Source organism: Nerophis ophidion, linkage group LG05, assembly GCF_033978795.1.
Source record: "Nerophis ophidion isolate RoL-2023_Sa linkage group LG05, RoL_Noph_v1.0, whole genome shotgun sequence".
In the NCBI taxonomy this organism is placed as follows: Eukaryota; Metazoa; Chordata; class Actinopteri; order Syngnathiformes; family Syngnathidae; genus Nerophis; species Nerophis ophidion.
Genome location: NC_084615.1, coordinates 34,904,110 through 34,930,652, shown reverse-complemented (window position 1 = coordinate 34,930,652; position 26,543 = coordinate 34,904,110). Strand labels below are relative to the sequence as shown.

General features: G+C 38.7%; 1 protein-coding gene across 4 annotated transcripts in view; it reads left to right on the top strand.

Annotated features, from left to right (window-relative positions):
• sgk1 (serum/glucocorticoid regulated kinase 1) overlaps window positions 1–26,543 on the top strand; it is a 118,601-nt gene that overhangs the window by 90,642 nt on the left and 1,416 nt on the right. For 2 of the 4 annotated variants that reach the window (XM_061900672.1, XM_061900673.1), the window contains 8 exons: window positions 16,217–16,292; window positions 16,360–16,435; window positions 19,467–19,655; window positions 19,741–19,872; window positions 21,981–22,217; window positions 22,294–22,389; window positions 22,464–22,619; window positions 22,699–22,788. In XM_061900672.1, the coding sequence (XP_061756656.1) occupies window positions 16,217–16,292; window positions 16,360–16,435; window positions 19,467–19,655; window positions 19,741–19,872; window positions 21,981–22,217; window positions 22,294–22,389; window positions 22,464–22,619; window positions 22,699–22,788 (1,052 nt within the window). Of the gene's footprint in view, window positions 1–13,600; window positions 13,765–15,975; window positions 16,137–16,216; window positions 16,293–16,359; window positions 16,436–19,466; window positions 19,656–19,740; window positions 19,873–21,980; window positions 22,218–22,293; window positions 22,390–22,463; window positions 22,620–22,698; window positions 22,789–26,543 lie in introns of those variants that run through there. The other 2 variants (XM_061900675.1, XM_061900674.1) reach the window with 2 other exon arrangements.

The following is a 26,543-nucleotide window of genomic DNA, read 5'->3' as shown; positions in this document are numbered from 1 at the left end:
TAATGCTGAAAGGTCCATACAGGTTTTAGAGCAACATATGTTGTCATCCAGAGCAACGTTATCATGGACGCCCCTGCTTATTTCATCAAGACATTGCCAAGCCACGTGTTACAACAGGGTGGTTTCTTAGTAAAAGAGTATGAGTACTTTCCTGGCCCGCCTGCAGTCCAAACCTGTCTCCCATCGAAAATGTGTGGCGCATTATGAAGCGTAAAATACGACAGCGGAGACCCAGGACTGTTGAACGACTGAAGCTCTACATAAAACAAGAATGGGAAATAATTCCACTTTCCAAGCTTCAACAATTAGTTTCCTCAGTTCCCAAACATTTATTGAGTGTTGGTAAAAGAAAAGGTGATGTAACACAGTTGTGAACATGCCCTTTCCCAACTACTTTGGCACATGTAGCCATGAAATTGTAAGTTAATTATTATTTGCAAAAAAAATTAAGTTTACGAGTTTGAACATCAAATATCTTGTCTTTGTAGCATATGCAACTGAATATGGGTTGAAAATGATTTGCAAATCATTGTATTACGTTTATATTTACATGTAACACAATTTCCCAACTCATATGGAAACGGGGTTTGTACATTGTAGATTGTCACTGAAGGCATAAAAACTATGATTGAACACATGTAGAGTTATGTAAAAGCTAGCGCCTCACTGATGATTCGCTAGCTGTCCAAAGTGGGGATCCAGGGTAGACCACTCATCTGTGCATCAGTTGGGGACGTCTCTGTGCTGCTGACTTGTCTCCACTCAAGATGAACTCCTGCTGGCCCCTCCATGGACTGGACTCTCACACTATTATGTTAGATCCACAGTGGACTGGACTCTCACAATATTATGTTAGATCCTCTAGAGTCCAGTCCGCTATGGACTGGACCCTCACACTATTATGTGAGAGTCCACATAATATTGTGGACTCTAGCATAACAATATTATGTTAGATCCACTATGGACTGGACTCTCACACTATTATGTTAGATCCACTATGGACTGGACTCTCACACTATTATGTTAGATCCACTATGGACTGGACTCTCACAATATTATGTGAGAGTCCACATAATATTGTGGACTCAAGCAAAACAATATTTTGTTTGATCCACTATGGACTCACTGGACTCTCACAATATTATGCTAGATCCACTATGGACTGGACTCCCACACTATTATGTAAGATCCACTATGGATTGGACTCCCACACTATTATGTTAGATCCACTATAGATTGGACTCTCACACTATTATGTTAGATCGACTATGGACTGGACTCCCATACTATTATGTTAGATCCACTATTTATTGGACTCCCACACTATTATGTTAGATCCACTATGGACTGGACTCCCACACTATTATGTTAGATCCACTATTTATTGGACTCCCACACTATTATGTTAGATCCACTATGGACTGGACTCTCACACTATAATGCTCGATACACTCGACATCCATTGTACCGGTTGCCCAGGTGGTGTGGGTTTCCACATCTGCGGTTCCTTCCAAGGGTTCTCATTGCCATCTGATTGGGTTGAGTTTTTTCTTGCCCTGATGTGGGATCTGAGCCGAGGATGTCGCCGTGGCTTGTGCAGCCCTTTGAGACACTCGTGATTTAGGGCTATATAGGTAAACTTTGATTGATTAATTGATTGAAGTACTTAACAAAAAAGGTGAAATAACTAAAAATATGTTTTATATTGTAGTCCTTTCAAAATAGCCATCCCTTGCTCTAATTACTTTTTCGCACACTCTTGGCATTCTCTCGATGAGCTTGAAGAGATAGTCACCTGAAAGGGTTTTTACTTCACAGGTGTGCTTGAAGCTCATCACAACAAGGGCTGGTCTTCAGTTTTTGTGATGTTCTGCAATAATAATGTATCAAAGTTTTCAAGACAACTCCAAGATGTGTTGTCCGCAATACTTTATGTTTTAGTTGACACATTTTCCTGTAATTTTAGTCGACTAAAACGTTGAGGAATTTTGTTGACTAAAACTAATTCTTTTTGGTGACTAAAACTAAAGTACATTGTCTTCAGAAGACTAAAAGTAAATCAAAAAGAACTGTCGTGTGAAATGAACACGAGCCAACAGACAACAACAACTTAAGTGCGGCAGATGGGGACGAGCTGACCATTGACTCATGGTTAGAAAAAGGAAGGTTAACTCTTCTGATTATGCTACTGGCAAATGTTCAATCTCTGGAAAGCATGATGGAGGAACTTCAACTTCAGCGGCAAGACTTGGGTAGGAGGAAGGGCTTCCCTTGTTAAACAAGCATGGCGCACGTACTGTCATAGGATTTCAAACTCCCGCTGTGAAAATGTGGAATATCTGACTTTGAAGTTAAGTCAGATAAGTTATTGTGAGCGGGCTTCACAGTGGAAGAGGGGTTAGTGCGTCTGCCTCACAATATGAAGGTCCTGAGTAGTCTGGGGTTCAATTCCGGGCTTGGGATCTTTCTGTGTGGAGTTTGCATGTTCTACCCGTGAATGCATGGGTTCCTTCCGGGTACTCCGGCTTCCTGCCACTTCCAAAGACATGCACCTGGGGATAGGTTGATTGGCAACATTAAATTGGCCCTAGTGTGTGAAAGTGAGTGTGAATGTTGTCTGTCTATCTGTGTTGGCCCTGCGATGAGGTGGCGACTTGTCCAGGGTGTACCCCGCCTTCCGCCCAATTGTAGCTGAGATAGGCCCCAGTGCCCCCCGCGACCCCAAAGGGAATAAGCGGTAGAAGATGGATGGAAGTTATTGTGAGCGTGCTGTACACACCGCCGCTAAAGAGGAGAAATACATGACATGAACAATGGCCATGAAAATACACATCCGGATGCTGCTCTAATTATCTTGAGGGATTTTAACGACTGTAATCCGCGGTGATTTCCTTACCAGAAACAACAGAAACTTCACCTGCCGTGTCCATTATCCAGTATTTACTTAACAGTCACACTGCTTGAATGTGTTTGCTGAAAACTTACTAAATTAATTTGAACTTTCTAAACTGTAACATCAACCACATATTCTGAATCAAAGCAAATCATTGTTAAAACAAATCGATACACCCCTAAATAGAAGAATTTTAATTTTTTGACCTTTTCAAAAAATATATTTGATTCTTTTCAGGGTATTACATAATAAAATTGCCAATATTTTCCCACAATATCAAATGTCTTTCACTGCTTACGATAATTTGCCATGTTTTTTTTTTAAATGTATTACATTATTACATTTACACATTGTATAAGCCAAACATCCTACAGAACCCAAAACCAGTAAAGTTGGCACGTTGTGTAAATGGTAAATAAAAACAGAATGCAATGATTTGCAAATCCTTTTCAGCTTATATCCAATTGAATGGACTGCAAAGACAAGACAGTTAATGTTCCGACTGAGAAACTGATTTTTATTTATTTATTTTTTTTTTTTTGCAAATAATCATGAACTTGATTGATTGAAACTTCTATTAGTAGATTGCACAGTTCAGTACATAGTCCGTACAATTGACCTCTAAATGGTAACACCCGAATAATTTTTTCAACTTGTTTAAGTCGGGGTCCACGTTAATGGGATTCATGGTACTTCATGGTACAACTTAGAATTTAATGGCAGCAACACATTGCAAAAAAGTTGGCACAAGGGCATTTTTACCACTGTGTTACATGGCCTTTTCTTTTAACAACACTGAGTAAACGTTTGGGAACTGAAGAGACCAATTTTTTAAGCTTTTCAGGTGGAATTGTTTCTTATTCTTGCTTAATGTACAACTTATGTTGTTCAACAGTCCAGAGGTCACCGTTACGCTTCGTAATGCACCACACATTTTCAATGGGAGACAGGGCTGGACTACAGACAGGCCAGTCTAGTACCTCCACTCTCTTACTAAGAAGCCACGAGGCTTCCGGGGCGTGGCTAAGATGCACATGCAGTAGTTTGCCTCTGCAGTTACTCCGGTGAAAACTATAAGATTTAATCTTAATTCTGCTTTTTTTTTTTAAACTGACAACGTTTGGTCAATTATATGCATGCATATCCCTCTGGGTAAATTTGACCCTATTAAGATATAGATAACAACGATTATGCCCAAGACACGAAGAGGGAAGCAATCAGAGTCACCTGTGGCCGTAAACGAGCCTGAGGCTAGCGCTGAGATGGCGTCATCAACTCTGGAGAAGATGCTGGATAAGATACTCGAGTCTATAAACAAACGTTTTGACATGCTTGAGGAAAAGCTTGAGGCTCTTTCAAGCAAGCAGTCGGCACTGACCAACCGAGTGCCGGACACGGAGCAGCAAGGTTCTGAACACGAGCGCCGCATTGAAGCGCTCGAACAAAAATTGGCTCAAACGCAGAAGAGGAACGAACAATTGGTAGCTAAAATAGACGAATTGGAAGGGCGCTCAAGACGGAATAATATAAAAATAGTCGCGATACCAGAGCAAGAAGAAAAGGGAAGACTTACGGATTTCGTTGCGGACCTGATACCAAAGTTGTTAGGAGCGAGTAACTTCTCCAAGCCAGTGGTGGTGGACCGCGCGCACCGTGTCCCGCTCGCTCGCCATGGTAACGGCAAGGGACCCAGGAGCATCATCGCAAGAATACACTTCTACCAGGATAAGGAGCTACTTCTTCGACTGAGCCGCGGCCAGGAGCTGATCTACAACGGCCTGCGCGTGTTCCTGTTTCCAGACTACACTGCCGAAGTGACAGCGCAAAGACGGGCCTTTCGAGAGGCAATGAACATGCTGCGGGAGAAGGGAATCAAGTTTATGCTGCGTTTTCCAGCTCGCCTGCATGTAGAGTACAACGACCAGGTAAAGGTGTTTACCTCTCCTGCAGACACTAAGACCTTTATTATAAAACATTTGAGTGACTAATTATCAATAATGGCTCTACCACACAAGGCTTATGATAAGTATAAAAGCAGAAATACACTTTTTCACTGAGGTTTATTTCACCGGAGGTCGCAGGAAAAAAAAACCGCTTCACTGCCGAGCTACTAATTGCTTGGGGCAATGAACGCAGATACGAGCATGTGCCCTGCGCCTGAAGATGGGGGTGGGGGACTCATGGACTGGGGAATCGTCCAAAACGACATCTTATGGACATCACCACAATGGAGATTTCACTCCAAAACATTGAACTACACACGATGGGAACCGAGGGAGGGGGAACAATGGGGTGTGAGTGTTGTGTATGTGTGAATCTGAGCATGAATGTGGAGGAAAGAGATGTACAATCATATTTCAACTTACTAATTACTAAGGTTTTTTTTCATGTAAGGACAAAAAAAAAAAAAAAACCTAAAACACCATAATGTCAACTCGTAAGAAAAAAATCACACTAGTTTCATGGAATGTTAGGGGCTTAGCCAAAAATATTAAAGCAGGGAAGGTTTTTTCACATTTAAATTCATTAAAAGCAGATGTTGTATTCTTACAAGAAACACATCTCTGTAAAGACAACCAACACAAACTTAAAACAAGCTGGATATCTCAGGTTTATCACGCACCCTTTACTTCACAAGCTAGAGGTGTAGCTATTTTATTTCATAAAAATGTGCCTTTCATACTTACATCAAAAATAATTGACCCTAATGGGAGATTTATTTTATTGAATGGTCATATTACATCCTATCCAGTAACTTTTTTGAATATCTATGGACCAAACACTGATGACTCAAACTTTTACCATCGAGTCTTTGGTCTACTTCCTGATGATAGCTCCTCTCATATCTACATTGGTGGTGATTTTAACTGCCTTTTGGACCCCACTTTAGATAGATTGTCAACTAAATCTCATGTAATTGCTAACTCAACTAAAACTATTAATAATCTTATGATATCAAGAAATATGGAGATTTAATCCACAACTATTATTATATGAAGATTTTAAAGAGTATATAAACAAGATTATCCAAGATTTTATTGAGGTGAATGATAACGGAGAGGTCTCAGACTCCACATTGTGGGAAGCTCTTAAAGCTACTGTGAGAGGATATATCATTTCATTTGAAATCTCAAAACAAAGAGAAACAAGAAAAAGGCAGAGAGAATTAGAAAAAGAAATCAAAGAAATGGAAAAAATTCATATAAATTCTCTTTTGCAGTCTGATTACAATAAGATGCTGAAACTGAAAAATGAATACAACTCTCTTCTTCATGGGGAAGTATCTAAACTCCTGCTGAAAAATAAACAAAAACATTTTGAAATATCCGATAAACCACAAAAACTTCTATCTAGACAGCTCAAAGGAGATCAAGCCAAAGCTGCTATTCACAAAATATGCTCAAAAACAGGTGAAACATGTACAGATCTAAAGGATATCAATAATGTCTTCAAAGACTTTTATTCAGAATTATATAAATCTAATTCAGCTATATCGGTTAATGATTTAAATGATTTTTTTACCTCATTAAACTTACCTCAACTGAGTCCAAATTCAGAATTCTTTAGACAACACTATTTCAACTGAAGAACTGCAAAAAGCACTGAAATCTTTCTCCTTGAATAAAAGTCCTGGTCCAGATGGATTTGGTGCGGAGTTTTATCAAGCTTTCAGTGAAATACTATCCCCTATAATACTTAGAATGTTAAATGATTCTTTTGTGAACAACAAACTTCCAAGTTCTTTGTATGAAGCCCATATATGTATAATACCAAAAAAGGGAAAAAATCCACTTGATCCAGCCAATTATAGACTTATCTCCCTGCTCAATTTAGACCATAAGATTCTAACTAAGGTACTCGCAACAAGGTTAAGCAACCACATAACAGAAATTATTCATCCAGATCAGGTCGGTTTCATCCCGGACAGACCTTCTTTTGGCAATGTACGGAGATTACTGAACGTATTGTACTCAGACTGCACAGGAAACAAAAAGGCTGCCGTCCTGACTCTGGATGTTCATAAAGCTTTTGATTCAATTGAGTGGGCTTATCTTTTTCATGTTCTCAAATTATTTGGATTGGGAGAAAATTTTATAAAATGGGTTAAAATAATTTATTCTGCACCAAAATCATATGTCATAACTAATAATGTAATATCGGATAGTTTTGAATTACATCGCGGTGTGAGACAGGGTGACTGCCTTTCGCCCTTACTCTTCAATTTGGCCCTCGAACCACTGGCTATTGGTTTAAGAATGAACTCTAATATTAAAGGATTTTCAGTGGGCTCATCAGAGAGTCTCATCTCCCTTTATGCAGATGATGTACTTGTTACACTCACTGAGCCAGAAGTTGCACTACCACTTCTTTTAGAATATGTAGACTCTTTTGGTAGAATATCTGGTTATAAAATAAACTGGTCCAAAAGTGAGCTTATGTTCCTAGGAGATAACGTTGAGATCAGTCAAAATCCAGTTAAAGTCGCAGAAAATTACATATGCTATCTTGGCTTAAAAATATCTAAAAATTATGAATCATTACTAAAGTTGAACTTTATTGAAGCCTTTGAGAAACTGAAAGTGTGTATTGAGTATTGGAAGACCCTACCTCTCTTTATGTTAGGCAAGGTGAATGCTATTAAAATGATCACTCTGCCAAAATGTATTTATCTTTTTCAAAATTTACCAATTGTAATTCCTGTAGATTTTTTCAAAAAACTTGAATCTTTAGTTCTAGATTTTGTGGGGGGATGTAAAAAACGCAGAATATCCAAAAAGCACTTATTTAGATCTACAGAGGAAGGGGGACTGGGTCTTCCAATGTTCAAAAATTATTATTGGGCATCAAATCTGAACGCATTGACCTATTGGAAGATGGGGTCCCCAAATAATGAATCTCTTAATTCTGCTCCCTTATGGCTGAAATTGGAACTGCAGTCATTAGTGAAACCTTATACATCATTGCTATCGTTACTTTTTACTAAACCAGTCTCTTCAATTAAATCGATAAGTCATAGTGTTGTAGTACGAAATTCTATCAAAATTCTTTCTCAAATTAAAAAACAATTGAATATTTCCAATGTAACTATGTATTCACCAATATATCACAATCATGCATTTATTCCATCGATAACAGATAAAACATTTTTTGACTGGTACTCAAATGGAATTAAATGCATAAAAGACATTTATGTCGAGGACAGTCTTGTGTCATTTGAGCAATTGCGAATCAAATTCAATTTGTCCCAATTCAGTTGGTTTTGCTATTTGCAGGTAAAAACATTTATTAAAGAAAACATTTCAAAGTCTCAGCTGGTAAATGAAAAACATCCTCTTTTAGAACTATTAAATTTACCACCCACAAGTAAAAAGTTTATCGCTAAATTTGTCAGCTGCTTCATTATGTCCATGACATCAGCAGACAGTGTTAAAAGAGCATGGGAACAGGAACTAAGAACAACAATACCCAATCAGCAATGGGAACAGACACTCTCTCAAATTCACAAGTGCTCAATTAACAGCAGACATAGGCTCATACAGTTCATAGTGATTCATCGTTTTTACTATTCTAAAGTTTTATTACACAAATTTTATCCGGATACATCTCCACTTTGTGATAAATGTAAATCTGCTGAAGGATCATTGTCCCACTCGTTTTGGGGATGTCCAATTATTCAATCATTTTGGTCCAGCATTTTCTTTTTTTACTCGGGGGTATATCAGAGAAAAATTGTCCCTGATAGGGATATGATCTTATTTGGGTGGTCTTCAGAAACACAAAAGCTTCCAAAACATATTAGAACTGTGTTGCTGCTTGGGACGGTTTTGGCCAAAAGACTCATTCTCAGAGACTGGAATACTCTATCTGCACCCAACTTCAGGAACTGGTTAAATGAACTTGTGAATGTAATGACTCTTGAAAAAATAAGATTTATAAACTCTACAAATATGAATAAATGGGAATTAACCTGGAAACCTTTACTGACATATATTGAAGCATAACTTATAGACATTTAAAGGAAAACTAAACTGCCATTTTTTTGTAGTTTTATTCCTTTTTTATTTTTTATTTTTATTATTATCTTTTGTACTGATTCAACACTACATTTGTTTTTCTTGTGTCACTTCTGATATGGTTTTGTCATGGTTTACTTGCTTTTTTGTTCTGTTTTTTTTTTTTTTTGTGATTATTGTTTTGTATTGATTAAGCCCTGTAACTTTTCCTTTTTTTTCCCTCTAAGTGTGTACGGTGGACAGGCCCTCGGGAGGTGATCTTGTGAACACTTCCTGAGGATCCTTGATGCCGAGGTATGTTCATCCATTTTGCTGTGATCTCGATAGCCTGCTGATCGTGAGCCGCAGCGGGATGGATGGATATATATGTATATATATATATATGTATGGATATATATATGTGTGTGTGTATGTATATATATATACAATATATGGGTATATTTTCTAATAATGTCTGTACTGTAAACCTTGAGTTGTTAAAGTTCATGTGCACCTCTCTCCTCAAGTGTGTATGTGTGTGTGTGTATGAGTGGATGTGACTGTTTGTCATTTTAACTGTAAAATCTAATAAAATATATTTGCACAAAAAAGAAGCCACGCTGTTGTAACAGGTGGCTTGGCATTGTCTTGCTGAAATAAGCAATTAAAAAGACATTGCTTGGATGGCAACATATGTTGCTCCAAAACCTGTGTGTACTTTTCAGCATTAATGGGGCCTTCATATAGTATATGTATATTTACACTATAGACAAGAGATAAATATATATATAATACAATTGCTCAAAGGTAGTATTGAGAGGAAAAAGTTAAATTTGTGTTTTATGATAAAATCTACGCTGTGACATACAGTAACAGTTGGTCCTGACTTGTGACTGAATAGCTGCGCTTATTTAACCTTTGACCTTAGCCAGTTTTTGACCAATGTGTGTCAGATACCATTCAAACAAAATCAAATTCTTGTTTTGCTGGAGACAACTGCAGTTTGAAACTTGTGGGCAGCAGAGCATTGACGCGGAGCCTCAATGGAGGTAGTGAGGACACGCTCTACATCCTAGTGCCCCCTTTGTTGGAGGGACAACAACCCCTCCAGTCAGTAGGACGGACCACCACAATGGTACACATTGTCCTACGAACGACTCCTATGCCTTTGCACTGCAGTTTTTGTCCTGTACTTTTTCGATGAATGTCAACCCGCTGAGGTTTCCCAATCCAGGTTACTGTTTAATTCCCAGGCCTGGTAGGACGCAATGGAAAAATACGTCTCTTTGCAAAGGCGGAACGCTGTTTGCACAAGGAGGCGTGCGCGCATGCTGAGTGTGCCTCACATGAGTGCTCCATATTTTACAAATGTCACAATGACATAGATATTATTTAGAATAATTGCTTCATTTAGAGGTGTGTCTGTATATACCAGGGGTGGGGAACCTATGGCTCTCGAGCCAGATGTGGCTCTTTTGATGACTGCATCTGGCTCTAAGATAAATCTTAGCTGACATTGCTTAACATTATAAGTAATGAATAATTCCGCTGGTAATCACAGTGTTAAAAATAACGTTCAAAATATAAAACATTCTCATGCATTTTAATCCATCCATCCGTTTTTTTCTACCGCACTTGTTCAAGAAGTCGCATTAATGGTAAGAAGTATTTTATTTATTATTGGTTAGCTTCAGAATAACAATGTTATTAATTATAATAGTAGAGCTCCACAAACTACGTTAAACCCAGATTCCGATCTAACAAAGGTCTCATTCTCTTTCTATGCCACATCAATGTGGAATGCACTCCCAGCAGGTATAAAAGTAAGTGCATCTCTGTATTCCTTCAAAACCGCTCTAAAACAACACGTCCAGGCAACTTCAACCCTTTATTAATACCCTCCTCCATTCACATCCCATCTCCCCGGATTATAAATAACCTAATGTAAATAATCAAATGTACTTCTAATGTATATACTTGTTCTTATGCTATCTGAACTCACTATGTTCTCTGCTGGCTGTATATATCCTACTAAGACCTTCACTGTTTCAATGTCCATTTCTCTGTTGATGCAATTGTTGGTGACTGAAGTGCTGATATCGACCAAAGCTTCTCATTCCACCCCCCGGATTGTAAATAATGTAAATAATTCAATGTATATGCTATGATGATTAATCTGTGTGATGACTGTATTATGCTGATAGCATATATTTGTACCATGAATTGAATAACCTAGACCCCGACCTAAACAAGTTGAAAAACTTATTCGGGTGTTACCATTTAGTGGTCAATTGTACAGAATATGTACTGTACTGTGCAGTCTACTATTAAAAGTATCAATCAATCAAAATTATACTCTAAAAATGTTGGTCTTACTTAAAAAAAATGCACACATTTTGTTGAATTCAGTGTTAAAAAAATATACGGCTCCCATGTAAAAATGCATTTTAAAATATTTGGCTTTCATGGCTCTCAGCCAAAAAGATTCCCGACCCCTGGTATATACTTTTATACACTCAGGTTTGGCTCCCTATTCTAGGATTTTCAGAGTTAAATGCTCAAGTTTGTAGTTTTTATTATGTAGTAGAAACACAGTTAATGGCTCATTAAAAAAACACACAATTTTTAAATACTTATCAATATTTTTGCATTAGATTTCAATTTTATTACGTCAATACAAAGATTTAATATAAGGTGATTTTAAGCAGTTGTAACTTAGACTTAGGATAGCGACTGCACGACACCAAGGTCGTGGATCAGAGATACGCGTCAGGCTTACACACACACATGCATTCACAAAAAGTATACGCCACACACACACATACCCCACCCCCCATTCAACGCCATCACCGGCTGGGTAGCACCTAAAGAGCTGCAGCCCGCCATCGTGGTCCCCATTCCCTCACCTCTGTTGCTAGATATCTCGAGATGTATGTTGTGTATATGTGCTTTGCTATAGAGTTTTTTTCCCACTCCAGACTGGGCCCCCTTAGGAGCCCAGTCTAGATTGTATTTTTTTACTCATCCTTCCCCAGCGTTGACCTTTTTTCCATCTTTTACGCGGGCGCCTTGTGGCGACCCATCAGCGTTCCTGTTCTGTAACCCTGTACACTGTTTGTTTGTCTAATCTTGAACGGGTTTGTGCTGAAAACAAAGTATTCGATGTACTTGTGCAATGGCAATAAGATACCTACCTACCTACTACCTACCGACTTAGACAAACCTTATTGATCCACAAGGGAAATTGTTCCATAAGTGATTAAAAAAAGCAAGAAAAGTTGAGAATAATACCAAAAATTAACTAAAATGAAAGAAGTCAAAGGATCTACTGTGATGTGCTGCCACTCTACTGTATACTTTATTTAAACAGAGAAATACTGTCCTAAATAAATGACAGCATATTTGAACTGTAATATAGTTGTTTAGAAGTGTTTCCTTATCCTGTCTTGGGTTTCTATTTAGCTCTCTTTTTGAAACCCACAAATCATTAAATACTATACATTTCAGAAATATTTACCATTATCATATTTGGGGGGCTCCAGCACCCCTCAGCATTATTCACATGTGAATAATATAAATACAGTCTATTATACAGCATTATTCACATGTGAAACATAGAAATAGTCTATTATACAGCATTATTCACATGTGAATGATATAAATACAGTCTACTATACAGCATTATTCACATGTGAATAATATAAATACAGTCTATTATACAGCATTATTCACATGTGAAAAATATACAGTCTATTATACTGCAATATTCACATGTGAATGATATAAATACAGTCTATTATACAGCATTATTCACATGTGAATGATATAAATACAGTCTATTATACAGCATTAGTCACATGTGAATAATATATATACAGTCCATAATACAGCATTATTCACATGTGAAAAATGTAAATACAGTCTATTATACAGCAATATTCACATGTGAGAAATATAAATACAGTCTATTATACAGCATTATTCACATGTGAAAAATATAGTCCATTATACAGCAATATTCACATGTGAATGATATAAATACAGTCTATTATAGAGCATTATTGACATGTGAATAATATAAATACAGTCTATTATACAGCATAATTCACATGTGAATAGTATAAATACAGTCTATTATACAGTATTATTCACATGTGAAAAATATAAATACAGTCTATCATACAGCATTATTCATATGTGAATAATATAAATACAGTCTATTAAACAGCAATATTTATATATGAATAGTATAAATACAGCTTATTATACAGCATTATTCACATGTGGAAAATATAAATACAGTATTTTACAGCATTATTCACATGTGATTTAGGGCTATATAAATAAACATTGATCGATTGATTGATTGATTGTTCGATTGATTGATTGATTGATTGATTTATTGATTGATTGATTGAACAGTCTACAGGTGGATGTATATTTTTTGGGGGGTGTGACTATCGTTTTTATGATGAAGTCGAATTTCAATTTCTGTGACAAATCTGTTGTGCTATGAATCATCATCGAATGGCTATATAGATGTGATGGCCATCCATAATGTATTTTAGTGATTGGGGGAAACCCTGCTTTAACCGCTTCCCAACGTTCCGGAGCCAAACTCTGACTTTCTGCGGCGCGCTTGAACGCACCGCGGGTCATGTCTGCGAATGGAAGGAAACAAGAAGGCGGACTGTCTCCGCCTTCCCCTTCAGCGAAAGAGTCTGGAAGGAGAAAAGAAAAATCCCTCAGACGAACTTCTCCTGGCTGACGAATGCTGTTTAATGTGATTATTAGCCCTCTGACATCCAGCTCGCCGTCACCCACCAGCCTCGGACCTTAAAGCATCCCATATGAAAGACAAAACTACGGCTTTGACGTGTGAGTACAATGAACGCAACACCGTTTACTTTGACGAGGCTGTCCTGCTTTAAGGGGGAATAGTTCCACGTTTAGCACCAGTGGGATGTACAGTGTCATGTACAGTGTGTCCACGCAACATGTATGTATTTAGCACCAGTGGGATGTACAGTGTCATGTACAGTGTGTCCACGCAACATGCATGTATGGACAGGATTACATAAGGAGGACACTCTTATCTTGAAGGGGGTCTTTCATTCCCCTCACACATATGTGACCTTATTTGCTCAAATATTATGTTGTGGACTAGGACATACACAAAGTAGTTCTGCAAAGTGTTGCAGCAACATTTGTCATTTTTGAATGAACTTTGTCTTGCAATGACACATTTCTTTAAGATGTTATGCTTGTTTATAGTATCATCTGTTCGCCGCAACGTGTGTGTGCGTGTCCAGGCTAACATAATAATAACCCTGGAGTTATATGTTTGTTTGTGGTATTGTGACTTTAGCTGTGCCTCAAAAACTTGCCACTTTCTGCGTGTCCCCCTTGAACTTGAACGAGTATTTCCCTCCCCTTGTACTTTTCCACGACCAGCCGCTTTTTCCTGGCCACCGACCCCCCCTCTTGGCGTTATACTCTCCCACTTTTTTGCGCATTGAAAGCGTAATTCCGGCCCGTTATAATTGAGTGGAGTTTTTTTTCATAAACTCATTTAATTTTTTTTTTTTGTTTATTCAATTATTCCAGGCAATGACATACACTAAAAAGTACAAGGTAGACAACATATAATAATATAAATTAATATAATGCAAAAGGTAATGTGCAGTATGTAAGCATGATAATCCACTTTTGCCTGAAAGGGAGTGGGAAGAAGAATATTTATTTTATTCCCACCCCCAGTCCTTCATTCAGTGATAAATACTTTGAGTTTTACTGTTACTTTGTTTAAGGATTATTATACAAATGTTGTATAATGGTGGCATTACACTGTAACAATAATTTGTACCCACAATGGTAATAGACACTATAGAAATAATGGTGAAGAAACATTGAGCACTCCATTTATATTACATGTAGTTCTTGCAAAACTTATAAAAACCTCCATCCATCCATCCATTTCCTACCGCTTGTCCCTTTTTGGGGTCGCGGTGGGTCGCTGGAGTCTATCTCAGCTGCATTCGGGCGTAAGGCGGTGTACACCCTGGACAAGTTGCCACCTCAACACAGATAAACAGACAGAAAACATTCACACTCACATTCACACACAAAGGCCAATTGATGATTGCCAATCATACTTAAATTAGAATTTATATTTTTGTTCAGCCAATTGCACTGGAATTTGCCGCATTTGTCCCGTATCCTTAAACACCAAAAACATCCATACATAATAAGTGAGCACTATTATATAAGACATATTTTACATTCCACCTATATGTTTTGTTGGGTTGCTTTGTTGGGTCTGCTCCTGTCTCTGGCCATGCTCCCTCCACCCCAGCAGACGATGGCGTGGAACACCGCAGAGGCCACCACAGTGCATATGTTTCTTTTAGTTTTTATTCATAGCTGTATGTAGAAGTGGCTGGTTGGATCCGCTGCTTTGTGTTCTTTGATGTTTGATGTTTCCGTCTTACACACATGTGAGAGGGATGTGTACTATGGTTATGAGTTGTTGTTGTTTTTTTCCCTTGGCCTCAGTCTGGACCCCCTCTCCAGGGCCCAGGCTTAGACCGATTTTTAAATTTTATTTTAATCTCCTATTTTTTTGTTTAACTGTATCTCATCTTTTTTGTAAGGGGCGCTGGAAGCTGGCAGACCCGTCAGCAATCCTGTTCTGTCTCCCTGTAATGTTTGTCTGATCTTCAATGGAATTGTGCTGAAAATTGTAATTTTTATGAAGGAATAAAGTATTATCTAATCTATCTATCTAATCTAATATGTGTTTTGCTGTGGCTACCATAGCGAGTCTGGATATAATTAGAGGCTATTTTTCGTCTTGAAAATGTCGCTCAGTTGTTATTATTATTATTATTATTATTAAGTCAGGTGACGGACTGCGTGTTCTCCTGGCGAAAAAAAAGTGTGCAAATAATACAAGAAAAAACAACTTCCGCTCTTTTATTGACGCGAGCAACACTGTCGTGGTGCATCGCGCCGCGGTCTCTAATTGGCCAAGAGGAAATCGCTCCGTCCCATCAGGTTAAGGCTTGTCACACCCACCCGAAAGCCCCGCCCCCGTAGCATTGCCCGCCATTATAAAAGCCAAAAGCCACAGGACGAGGTTGTCACTTTTTTTGGGGGACGACTTCTCGCCGACATGACGATCCAAACAGACACAGCCCGGCCCAGCATGACTTACTCCAAGTCCAAAGGACTTGTTTCTTTAGTTTCTGGTACGGAAAAAGGAGCATATTTACCGGAGGTTTCCTTTTCTTTGGACTGCTGTTAAGAAGTGGACTTTTCTGTGTTTCAGCGTTCATGAAACAGAGGAAGATGGGTTTGAACGACTTCATCCAGAGGCTCGCAACTAACTCCTACGCCTGCAAACAGTGAGTGCTTTGTGACTTTGGCAGCACAAATATGTTCTCTTACATTTCTCTTCTGCTCCTCTTTTAGTCCAGAAGTGCAGTCCATCCTCAACTTGAGTCCTCCACAGGATGCTGAGCTGATGAACGCCAACCCTTCTCCTCCTGTGAGTCTCCTTCCATTGTTGACATGTAGCATACACATGGACATCGTGGCTCGCACAAAGTCAACAGTTTAGAGTGTTTAGGGCACAGGCGTCAAACTCAAGGCCCGGGGGCTCCTTTTGACCTGCGACATCATTTTACCATGAATTGATTAAAGTGGACCCCGACTTAAAGAAGTTGAAAAACTTATTCAGGTGTTACCATTTAGTGTACTTAATATACTAATACAAGTTTCAATCAATCTGGCCTGCAAATACGGTGAAATAAGTGTCAATGCTGTGGAGGGGACTCTCTCTGCTGTGTTGGATCCACTTTGGACTGGACTCTCATGGTTGTGCTGGATCCACTATGGATTGAACTTTCACAGTATCATGTTAGACCTGCTCGACATCCATTGCTTTCGGTTCCCCTAGCGGGGGTGCCCAGGGGGGTTGCCCACATATGCGGTCCTCTCCAAGGTTTTTCATAGTCATCATTGTCACTGACGTCCCTTAAGTGGGCTCTATCGAGGATGTCGTTGTGGTTTTTGTTGTGGTTTGTGCAGCCCTTTGAGACACTAGTGATTTAGGGCTATATAAATAATCATTGATTGATTGATTGATTGAATAAAGTACTTAATATTTTCTCAGTAAATGTATTTTTTTTTTTCACTTTGACAGAAAAAAAATATATGTACTGCTTGAAATTGCATACCTTTTTAAACTTAAATGGTATCCAATGTTGCAACAGATATTACAGTATATTATCATACTGTCCAAACATTTTTGTTTAAATAAAAATAAATATCTGCCTGACTTTATGATTTTACAGCAAAGGACCCATTAAATTAATAGAAATTACATAAGATTTTACAGTGTTCTTTAGAATAGAAGACAATTTTACAGTGTTCTTTAGAATAGAATAGAAGACAATTTTACAGTGTTCTTTAGAATAGAATAGAAGACAAGAGAGTTTTATTGTTATTATTACAGTGATGTCATGGTAGAGTGGCCGTGCCAGCAACTTGAGAGTTACGGGTTCGATTCCCGCTTCCGCCATCCAAGTCACTGCCGTTGTGTCCTTGGGCAAGACACTTTAACCACCTGCAACCCACACTGGTTTAAATGTAACTTAGATATTGGGTTTCACTATGTAAAGCGCTTTGAGTCACTAGAGAAAAGTGCTATATAAATATAATTTAATTCAATTGAACAGGTTCAAAGAACAACAAAATTGGAGCAGATCCCCTAAGGTGCATACACAATAATATATTAATATAAGCATTACAAAAGGTTTTAAAAATATAAATATTTATCTATATATATGTGTATATAGCAACATACATGCATGTATCCATACGTGTGTGTGTATATATATATATGTATGTATGTATGTGTGTGTGTGTTTATATATATATATATATATATATATATATATATATATATCACATTATTCTGTTTCACAGTCCAGTTTTATTGCACTTATTGAGAGGCCATTTGGGATATATTGCACAGTCCAGCGTTATTGACATTATTTACAGCATATTACTGTAAATTATAAAAAAAAAAAATTTGCGTAAAAATTTTGTTGATTGAACTACCAGTTTTTGACTGTAAAATCTACGGTTGTTGTTTTTAACGTTGTATTACTGTAAATGGAAAGACGGTAAATTTGTTTTTACGGAAGAAAAACTGGCAGCTAAGTTGCCAGAATCAAAAAAAGACCTCGTACTGTTTTTACATGAACAATATAATGTTGTAAAAACCAATGTACATTTAATAGTACAATTCTGGCAACTAAGCTGTCAGCTTTTTCCGTAAAAACCCCCTGAAACAGTGTTACTGTTTTTCCATTCACCTTAAAATGTTATTTAAAAGAAACCCAATAAAAACGCTATATTTTACAGTAAAATTTTGTAAATGTAAAGTTTTTACTGTAAAATGGACAATCTACTTAAAACAATTTATTTAAAATGTATACAAAATCCAGAGGAAAATTACAAGCAGTCATAGCAGTTATGGCCACATAGCCATAACTGCTATGTGGCCCTCAATGAACACCAGTTTGACATCCCTGATTTAGACAAAAAGCACAAAATAAATATAATTTACTTCACTATTTCCAAGTGAATACATTGGGTTGCATTTTTGCTCACCTTTGCAACCTCAACGGATGTTTAAGTAATAACCTGGTTCAAAATATTGTTTCTATAGAATTATTGTGCAATTATGCACAATAAAATTACATTAGTTAGTAAATCAATGTACAAAATACATAAGAGAACAAGTATTGGAAAAGTAAAAATAAATGTTATTCTATTTTAATGAAAAAAAACGGTAACATTGTTTTGTGAAAAAACAACTGTTGAACTGTATTTGTCCCACAGTTGCCTAAGGCATTTAGTTTAAGGGTTTGCACTGTTAGCTAAGACAAAACAGTGTTGTAATTCTAACCAGAAAAAGCAATAACATTACATCATGAAGGGGGGGAAAAAAGGATATATAGGATCAGTTCAAATGTTTTATTTATTTAAATGAAAACATTTTTTATTTTCTAATTTTAATGTAAAACTAATATATTATTTATGGGAAACTAATGAAATACAAAACTTGTGATTATATTGTAAATGTCAGATATTTACTTAAAAAATTGTGAAAGTAGTGCTTTTTGCACATAGGCTCCAAACTAATATACAAGCACAGTATGAAAAATGATATTGATGGTATATTAGGTAGTAGAAATGCATTTAAAGAGGCGTTGCTAATATTTTGAGCTAATAATGGAAACGTACAAATCAGTGTCTGCAGTGTACTTTTAATAAAGGTAAAGTAAAAGTCCCAACGATAGTCACACACACACTAGGTGTGGTGAATTTATCCTCTGCATTTGACCCATCCCCATGCTCCCCTCCTGGGATGTGAGGGGAGCAGTGAGCAGCAGCGGTAGCCATGCTCGGGAATCATTTGGTGATTTAACCCCCAATTCCAACCCTTGATGATCAAATGTCCTCTAGTATTCTGAACTTCTCTAAATTCTGTCCCCTGGTTTCCACAGCCCAGCCCGACACAGCAGATCAACTTGGGCCCGTCATCTAACCCCTCGGCCAAACCCTGCGACTTCCACTTCCTCAAGGTCATTGGCAAGGGCAGCTTCGGCAAGGTGCTGCTCGCTCGCCATCGCACCGACGACCAGTTTTATGCCGTCAAAGTCCTGCAGAAGAAGGCAATCCTCAAAAAGAAGGAGGTATAAGCGAGCACTGATGTTTGTTTGAAATGACAAGTCTGGAAGCCCCCCACCCCCTTCCTGACCTCTGACCTTTTCCCCCCAGGAGAAGCACATCATGTCGGAGAGGAACGTGCTGCTGAAGAATGTTAAGCATCCTTTCTTGGTGGGGCTGCACTACTCCTTCCAGACGGCCGACAAGCTCTACTTCATTCTGGACTACATCAACGGAGGCGAGGTGAGTCCAGGAGAAACGCCACATCCGACATCTGTAGGGGAAGGTCAGGAAGTGGTGGGCGGGGTCAAAGGGCAGCAGAAGAGGCTCAGGTCCAAAATTAGCCATGCCGTCAGTGCGTGTCTAATCATGTTAATTTCCTGCCATTGTTGGACGAGCAAAGATGACAGATGAACTTTTGTGAAGAAAACAAGTAGTGATCTCTGGCGCCCTCTATAGGTCCCTTTTTAACATTACACTTTTTATAGACAGGCTGGAAGGGTCTTTGTTCCAAAAAAAGATTGTATTGAACTCCTTTTTTTTATGTATCCCAACATTATAGCTGACAAAGTGGCTTCAATTTTCTGTGGAAAAGGTTTGCATTAAAATATTAGAAATAATGATGTATCATTAGGGAGCACGGTGGTACAGGGGTTAGTGCTTCTGCCTCACAATACGAAGGTCCTGAGTTCCATACCGGGCTCGGGATCTTTCTGTGCAGAGTTTGTATGTTTTCCCCCTAACTGCGTGGGTTCCCTCCGGGTACTCCGGCTTCCTCCCACCTCCAAAGACATGCACCTGGGGATAGGCTGATTGGCAACACTAAATGGGCCCGAGAGTGTGAATGTTGTCTGTGTTGGCCCTGTGATGAGGTGGTGACTTGTCCAGGGTGTACTCCGCCTTACACTCGAATGCAGCTGAGGTAGGCTCCAGCAACCCCGAACGGAATAAGCGGTAGAAAATGGATGGATGGATGAATATAGCATTGATACATGACACTTTTTTACAAACCCCAAAACCGGTGAAGTTGGAATGTTGTGTAAATGGTAAATAAAAACAGAATACAATGATTTGTAAATCATTTTCAACCTATATTCAATTGCATTGACTGCAAAGAATAGATACTTAACGTTCGAACTGGAAAACTTTTTTTTTTGCAAATATTAGCTCATTTGGAATTTGATACCTGCAACATGTTTCGCTCAAGTGGCGAAAAAGACTGAGAAAGTTGAGGAATGACCATGAAACACTTATTTGGAACATCCCACAGGTGAACAGGTGTGTGCTTTGATTGGGTATAAAAGCAGCTTCCATGAAATGCTCAGTCATCCACAAACAAGGATGGGGTGAGGGTCACCACTTTGTGAACAAAATGCATGAGCAAATTGTCGAACAGTTTAAAAACATTTTTTAACGAGCTATTGCAAGTAATTTAGGGCTTTCACCTTCTACGGTCCGTAATAACAAAATGTTCAGAGAATCTGGACAAATCTCTGCATGTAAGCGATGATATTACAGACCTTTGATCCCTCAGGCTGTACTGCCTCAAAAAGCAACATCAGTGTGTAAAGAATATCACTGCGTGGTCTCAGGAACACTTCAGAAAAGCTCAGTCAGTAACTACAGTTTATCGCTACATCTGTAAGTACAAGTTAAAGCTCTACTATGGAAAGTGAAAGCTTATCAACAACACCCAGAAATGCAGTCTGCTTTGCTTGCTCATCTAAGATGGACTAATTCAAAGTGAAAAAGTGTTCTCTGGTCTGACAAGTCCACATTTCAAATTGTTTTTGGAAACTGTGGACATCGTGTCCACTGGACCAAAGAGGAAAATAACTATCCAGATTGTTCTAGGCACAAAGTTCAAAAGCCAGCATCTGTGATGGTATGGTATTAGTGCCCAAGGCATGGGTAACGTACACATCTGTGAAGGCACAATTAACGTGCCAACTTCACTGGTTTTGGGTTTTGTATTTTATGTAATCATTCATTCTATATTTTTCTTAATTTTACAAAAAAACAAAATAGCTGCAGTAGGGCTGTCAAATTGAACAAGTTTACACCTGTGATTCATCACTAAAGAGTATTGCATGAGTGACCGTGAGTGAGGTGGGCTCACGAGCCAATCTTCAAAATACACTCTGATTGGACTTTACCAAGTTTGAGTATGACATCAGACAATAAAATTGCATGTCTCAAAATATTGGGGTATTTTTTTTAAAAGTTGTTCAAATATTTAGCAAGCAAATAATTTACTGACAATTGAAAAGTGTGATTGTTCCAATGACAACAAAGATTTGACAGCAGTAATGTCATATGTGAACAATTGCGTTTTCTTGTTGGTCCTGCAGCTCTTCTACCACCTGCAGCGAGAGCGTTGCTTCCTGGAGCCCAGAGCGCGCTTCTACGCCGCCGAGATCGCCAGCGCACTGGGCTACCTGCACTCCCTCAACATTGTCTACCGGGACCTGAAGCCCGAGAACATCCTGCTGGACTCGCAGGGTCACATCATCCTCACGGACTTCGGCCTGTGCAAGGAGAACATCGAGCCCAACGGCACCACGTCCACGTTCTGCGGCACGCCGGAGGTAAGACGAGACACATGTCCCTGTAGTGCACTCTCGTTGTTGAGGTCAGTGGATGAATGTGTTTGTTTTGTTGCAGTATTTAGCTCCAGAGGTCCTCCACAAGCAACCGTACGACCGCACGGTGGATTGGTGGTGTTTAGGAGCAGTTCTCTACGAGATGCTCTACGGCCTGGTGAGTCATGGTTTGGACTCGCATGGTGACAACGGAGTGACCGCTTCCTAACTGCTGCTCTTTTACCCCCGCAGCCTCCCTTCTACAGCCGCAACACGGCAGAGATGTACGACAACATCCTGAACAAACCTCTGCAGCTGAAGCCCAACATTTCCAACGCGGCCAGACACCTGCTGGAGGGTCTGCTGCAGAAGGACAGAACCAAGCGACTGGGCTGCACCAACGACTTTGTGAGCGACCACTTCCTGCTGCTAAAGCTGCCTTCTCGTCTTCAAGCTTGGTGCTGAAATCCGCGTTTTGTCTCCTCAGACTGAAATCAAGAACCACGTTTTCTTCTCGCCCATCAACTGGGACGAGCTCAACGCCAAGAAGATCACACCCCCCTTCAACCCCAACGTGGTGAGAACTTTACAGAAAATGTTAGCAACTGTCATTGCAGTCAATGAGGCATATTGTTGACATCAATTATGGATATGGACCCCTCCACCAAAAAAGATAGTTATCAGATACATAATATTCATACATAGAGTAAAGGCAAAAGGTTTGGACACACCTTCTTCTCATTCAATGTGTTTTCTTTATTTTCGTGACTATTTTAGATTGTCACTGAAGGCATTAAAACTATGAACACGTGGAGTTATGTACTTAACAAAAAAAAATGACAAATAACTGAACATTTTTTTTATTCTAATTTCTTCAAAATAGCCAACCTTTGATTACTGCTTTTCACACTCTTGGCATTCTCTCAAGAGTTTCAAGCATACCTGTGAAGTGAACCATTTTAGGAGACTACAGTTGTGATCAAAATTATTCAACCCCCACACAGTTTTGGTGTTTTAGCAAGTTGGACATTTATTCCGTATTTTGTTTATAGTCATATCAAATAAAGATGCATTAAATAGAAAAATGCAACTTTAATTACATTATATTTTGTAACATACCAAACTGTGTCATTTCTCTTAATATCTCATTGACAAAATTATTCAACCCCTTGAAGATCATAACTCTTAAGAACAGAATTTGAATAAGGTCTTTTCAAGCAGGTGTTGAAAACACCTGTAGATGTGATTAGAACCATAACAAACAACAATTTAACTGATTGAAAAAGACTGTGACGCTCAGCTTCTTGTAGATGGTCAATGGTGTATTTGCAACATGTTGAAGTCCAGGGAGTGGTCAAAGAAGTCAAGAGAGGAGGTAATTTCTCTTCATAAGAAAGGATATGGATATAAGAAATTAGCAATGACATTACACATTCCAAGAGACACAGTTGGGAGCACAATTCGCAAGTTTAAAGCTAAAGGCACAGTGAAAACACTACCTGGGCGTGGTAGAAAGAGGATGCTGTGTGCAACTGCTGTCCGGTATTTGAAGCGTACAGTGGTGAAAAACCCCCGGGTAACAGCTGAGGAACTACAACAGGACATTGCAGAGGGGGGAACGCAGGTTTCGTCCCAGACAATAAGGCACGCACTACGAGATGAAGGCCTCCATGCCAGAACTCCCAGGCGCACCCCACTTCTGACTACCAGGCACAAGAAAAATAGACTCCAGTATGCCAAAAATCATCTGGACAAACCCCAAAGGTTTTGGGAAAATGTTCTATGGAGTGATGAGACAAAACTGGAACTCTTTGGGCCTATGAATCAACGTTATGTCTGGAGGAGAAAAAATGAAGCTTACAAAGAGAAGAACACCTTGCCTACTGTTAAGCATGGTGGGGGGTCAATCATGCTCTGGGGCTGTTTCTCTGCCTCAGGTACCGGGAATCTCCAGCGCGTTCAAGGCATTATGAATTCTATTTCCTACCAGGATATATTAGCTGCAAATGTCATGAAGTCAGTGACGAAGCTGAGGCTTGGGAGACGTTGGACCTTCCAACAGGACAACAATCCCAAGCATACCTCCAAATCAACATCAGAGTGGTTGCAGAAGAAGGGCTGGAAGACTCTGGAGTGGCCTTCACAGTCGCCAGACCTAAATCCTATAGAAAACCTGTGGTGGGACTTGAAGAAGGCAGTTGCAGCACGCAAGCCCAAGAATATGAATGAACTGGAGGCTTTTGCCCAAGAGGAATGGGCTAAAATACCTGTAGATCGTTGCAAGAAGCTTGTGTCCGGTTATGTATCACGTTTGAAGGATGTAATTACTGCCAAAGGGTGTTCTACTAAGTACTAAAGATGCATGTAACTAGGGGGTTGAATCATTTTATCAATGAGATATTAAGAAAAATTTCCTTTTTTGGTATCTTGTAAAATACAGTGTTACAATTTAAGTTGCATTTGTTTATTTGACACATCTTTATTTGATATGACTATAAACAAAATACGGAATAAATGTCCAACTTGCTAAAACACCAAAATTGTGTGGGCGTTGAATAATTTTGATTACAACTGTATCTCTTGAAGCTCATCGAGAGAATGCCAAGAGTGTGCGAAAAAGTAATCAGCAAATTTTGAAAAAACTACAATATATAAAACATGTTTTCAGTTATTTCACCTTTTTTGTTAAGTACATAACTCCACATGTGTTCATTCATAGTTTTGAGGCCTTCACTGACAATCTACAATGTAAATAGTCATGAAAATAAAGAAAACGCATTGAATGAGAAGGTGTGTCCAAACTTTTGGCCTGTACTGTATGTAAAGTATAGTCATATACATACAGTACATTTGGAAAATTATTTTTAAGAAGAAATTAGTTACTTTTTACTTTGTGAAAAACAGTAATTTAATTACTACAGAATTACAAAAATGATTGCGTTATTTAAAAAAAAAAACATTGTTTCATGAGACCTGAGTGAGTCAGAAATAGCAGCATTAGCTCAGTTGTTTGTCGGCTCAAGACTCTGATTTTGCGGGTGCTAACAGCAGCTGTTGGATCTTCTTACTGGGTTGTGTTGGCACTAGTTAATAAATAGATTGAAGGTGCTTTGATGGCCGTAGTCTCCTGGTCCACAAACAAAGTATTGTGGGATTTTGCAAGATTGGTACTGTACTTCGATTTGTTGTTCACCTTTCCCTCGACGTAGTAGTGTGCGTGTGCGTATAATTTAATGTCTCCTCCTATTTGTTTATTTTAAAGTGGTGCTGGCTGTTGTTTGATTAGTAAAAATATATTTCCTGAATTGAAGGCATGCACCCAAGGATAGGTTGCTTGGCTAAATGGTACCTAGTGTGTAAATGCTGTCTCTGTGTTTGTGCTGTGATGAGGTGGCCACTTGTCCGTGGTGTACACCACCTTCCGCCCGAGTGCAGCTGGGATAGGCTCCCGCACCCCCTGCAATCCAGAGAGAGACAAGCGGTAGAAAATGGGCGGATGGAACTTGGTGTGCCTGAAACGCTGTCATGTTTACATACATAATAATCAACATGACACCAACGGCCTTGTCACATACATAAAACTAATTTGATTACTTGTAAAAGTAATGGCTCAGTCACGCTGTTATTTGGAACACTTTGTATATAGGACATGTTTTACTGTAGTGATGGGTAAATTATTTACCCATCACTACCCCGTAAGGCAGTGGTTCTCAACCTTTTTTCAGTGATATACCCCCTGTGAACATTTGTTTTAATTCAAGTACCCCCTAATATGTCATCAGTTTCTGATTTATTAAATTGTATAACAGTGCAAAATATTGCTCATTTGTAGTGGTCTTTCTGGAACTATTTAGAAAAAATATATAAAAATAACTAAAAACTTGTTGAAAAATAAACAAGTGATTGAATTATAAAGATTTCTACACATAGAAGTAATCATCAACTTAAAGTGCACTCTTTGGGGATTGTAATAGAGATCCATCTGGATTCATTAACTTACCGTATTTCCTTGAATTGCCGTCGGGCATATAGTATGCGCCTGCCTTGAATTACCGCCTGGTCAAACTAGTGACAATTCCTCTGTCATCATTTTCAAAATGGAGGAGGCTGATTTCAATACCAGTCATTTGAAATCGCATAAAGGGAAGAGGATTAAGAGCTATTCAGTAGGATTTAAGGTGCAAGCTTACATCACACTAAATTTTTTACTGCTTACCTTTGGTAAGTGCCGGAGTGAGAAGAGGTTTTAAAATAATTAGCGCTTGCTTACTTTTACCGCATGCCTTTGGTAAGCGCAGGAGTGAGAAGAGGTTTTAAATCAATTCAAGGAAA